A 3,185-nucleotide genomic window follows, 5' to 3' on the forward strand; every position below is an offset into this window, starting at 1 on the left:
CGGACGAAGATAGGTACAAAGTGGATATTCAAGCAGGATTTGATGGAACATACATAAACCAAATTCACTTGAAATGAGCCTGAGGGAAAATGTAATCTGTCTGCTTGGTTAAAATCCAAATTCTATTCTAAACAAATACCCCAGATTATTTTTCCTAAAGGAAAAAAGAATGATCATTTCTCTCAAAGTTGATATGAAAGGACCAGGTCTCATCTGCCAGAAATCTCTGGAAGCAACATCATACAAATGGAAATAGCTAGAGGAGGGCACAACTTCATGGTTGTTAGAATCAGAGCTTACGTAACTTAAAAAATTATAGTATAAGCGTGACATTTTTAAAAAATGAAATAATTCCTCTTCTGTGGTTTGATATCATGAAAGCAAATCATGCCTGTTAAACCTGACACCTTTTTCTATTGAAGTAAATCAACAGACAACCATTTCCCAAACAGCCAACCAAAATTCTTTGCAAGGCAAAGTCCCAACTTGAGTACCATTCTGGCCTACAATTTAAAATACAAAAGGTATCAGACTACTGGGTTTTTCTCTTGGGTTAGTTGGAGATATGAGACAGAGATTGCAGGCAGGACAAGGCAGCCAGTCAGGTGGTAAAAGCTAAAAGACAGTGAAAAAACCACTCAAGAAGACAGAGACAATTCTGGAATGATCAAAGATGACTTTATAAAGTTTGTTTGTTTTTTTTTGGTGACTTCATTCTAAATATACAGAATAAAAAATGGTGCCAGCTCATTTATGAGGCACCAAGTAGATTTTGCTTACACTGTCTTAAAATGTAAAAGGCACCCCAGAGGTGTGCAATGCATCATAAAATGACATTTTTTTTTTTCTGATTGGGTGAAGAGGGCTGGGCAGGATGGAATATTAAATATCATCATGATAGACATGCAAGACTGTTATCCAATCTATTATCATTTACATACATTTTGATGATTTAGAAAAAGAAAATGTCCACTTACGCCAAGCCAAAAAACTTAATATACTTAATAAAAAAAATTTTTTTTTGAGGGAGGTGGCTTGAGTCTCTAATTATACGCTGTGCATTAATTTTGGAAGTAACTTAAAATGAAATTAAATGCCACACACCATCCAACTCAGACTGAATTAAGAAGACTATATACCTTACCTTTACATACAAGTCTGTCAATGAAAAGTATAGACTAATTGCTTTCAAAAACAAAATTTTTCTTCACCCTCCCCCAAAAAATTATTGGTTTGGAAAATGGTTGAAAATAGTAAAATTTGTAAATTGGAAACCATTTCCCTGTTTACAATAGTGCCAATTTAAGTAGACCCCATCAATTATAGTTTCTGTGAATGAGTATGTTAAATTGTATCTCTTGGTCTCATTTGGTTTTTTCCTCTGAGTACATTTGCTGCTGGATTCGCTTGGCATAGCTTTGTGCCATGGAATTGATGATGGATAAGATGAAGTAGCACACCATGACAATGACTAGGTTTTCAAACATCCAGGATAACCAGTTTGCCCCCTGTAGGAATAAACACAGAAAAAAAATCAAGAAAATCCTTGTTAGTGGAGGGCAACAGAAAAAGAATAAGAACTCTGAACGAACCTTTCTACAATCCTGACCATTGGAGCAAACTGAAGTGGGAACAGATACTAACTCATTACCCCTTCCGGCTTGTGTGCACATGCCTTCTTATACCCAAAGTGACTGGCAAGGGCCTGAGCCTAAAAAGGCCTATAATGATGACTAGCAGTCACATGGCCAAAACCTTAATTCTGCTTGTATTAACTTGTTATTGGGTTAGGAATAAGCGAAGGGTGAAGTCATTTTGAGTCATTCACTATGCAAATGAGTCGCCATTACTTTTATATAGAATAGTTCAATAATAATGGAATATCTACAACTATAAAATTGAGGAGACTGTAGGGTTTTGCTCTTACTTCAACATTTCTTTCCCAGTAGAATGCTCAAGTAGACTTTTAAAAATATACTTTAAAATACCTAGTTCTGTCAAGTGAGGGCAGCAAAGGACAACATGATGATCCCTTCAGATGCATTAAATACAAGTTTTTTTCCTAGTTTTCTAGTTCCTGTTCTGTTCAGTCATCCTCTTTTTATAAGAAATTGGGCTTTTTCCTTCTGAGAATCACCAATGTGGTTCTAGAAGCCAAAGATCAGAGTCTAGCAGAGCTTTATGATTTATATTATGATCAAGGACTTGGTAAATTAAAAAACTTTATTGCTTCCTTGTCAGCCAAGGAGAACATTAAGAATAAAAAGAGCCATTTTTATTAATGATAACAATTATATTCAACACATTACTACCCAAGGCTGTGGATTTTTGTGTAATGTATTCAGAAAGTCTATGACTTAGGAAAAACACAAACAGTTCTACTATAAACAATACTAATTTACATATTAAGAACAATCAAAAATCAAAAATTTAGTTTGTCAAGAAACCTATATGAGATAAAAGGAATTCCTAACCTAGTTTTAGGCAAAGAAGCCCCATACTAATTACTTTGAAACAAGCAACTTATTTTTTTCAGTTTAAGAAAGATTCATATTTTCTCCTTCCTATTAAGGAAGAAGCAGTAAATGCCAAGTTCTGATTAAAAATGCTTTGGCAGAGGTAAAGAGAAGGGAATGATTTGAAAATCTCACCTGTGGCATACCCTCCTCTGTCTTGTGGTGAAGCTTCTGTCGCTGAGCCTCCAAATACTCTTGGAAAGGTTTCTGCAGAGAAGGACCTAGACTGGGGACAGCCCTGGAGATAGGGTACAGCCCATGGAAAAGAAAACATTTGGGAAGAAAGGAGAAAAAGAATTTTTAAAGATCTGCTCTACTTACCACCCAGGTTTAAAAAGATAAAAGGAAGGAAAAATGAAAACCATAAAACACAGAAGAAAGATGAGTTGAGAAAAGCCAAGATACAAAGAGCTGGTTCTACAATCTATAATCTTTCTGGAGAGGAAAATGTCTTCCTTCAAGCTCCCCTTCCCCATATAAATGGGTGAGAAAAACTGCTCCCAGCAAACTGATTGTGAGAAAGAAGGAAATGCACACTGGGAGCACATTCTAGTCTAACACTGTTCCTGCTGTTTCCTGAGAAAGAGAGAGAAAGAGAGGGAGAGGGAGAGGGAGAGAGAGGGAGAGAGAGAGAGAGAGAGAGAGAGAGAGAGAGAGAGAGAGAGAGAG

General features: G+C 36.1%; 1 protein-coding gene across 2 annotated transcripts in view; it reads right to left on the bottom strand.

Annotated features, from left to right (window-relative positions):
• Positions 1-656: 656 nt before the first annotated feature.
• Positions 657-3,185, bottom strand: part of VMP1 (vacuole membrane protein 1) — a 126,133-nt gene continuing 123,604 nt past the window's right edge. For both annotated transcript variants that reach the window (XM_027870588.1, XM_027870589.1), the window contains 2 exons: positions 2,652-2,754; positions 657-1,508 (listed from right to left, as the gene is read on the bottom strand). In XM_027870588.1, coding sequence (XP_027726389.1) covers positions 1,365-1,508; positions 2,652-2,754 — 247 coding nt within the window. In that variant the 3' untranslated portion in view covers positions 657-1,364. The remainder of the gene's footprint in view (positions 1,509-2,651; positions 2,755-3,185) is intronic.

This window comes from Vombatus ursinus, unplaced genomic scaffold, assembly GCF_900497805.2.
Source record: "Vombatus ursinus unplaced genomic scaffold, bare-nosed wombat genome assembly UNPS02014797.1, whole genome shotgun sequence".
Lineage (NCBI taxonomy): Eukaryota > Metazoa > Chordata > Mammalia > Diprotodontia > Vombatidae > Vombatus > Vombatus ursinus.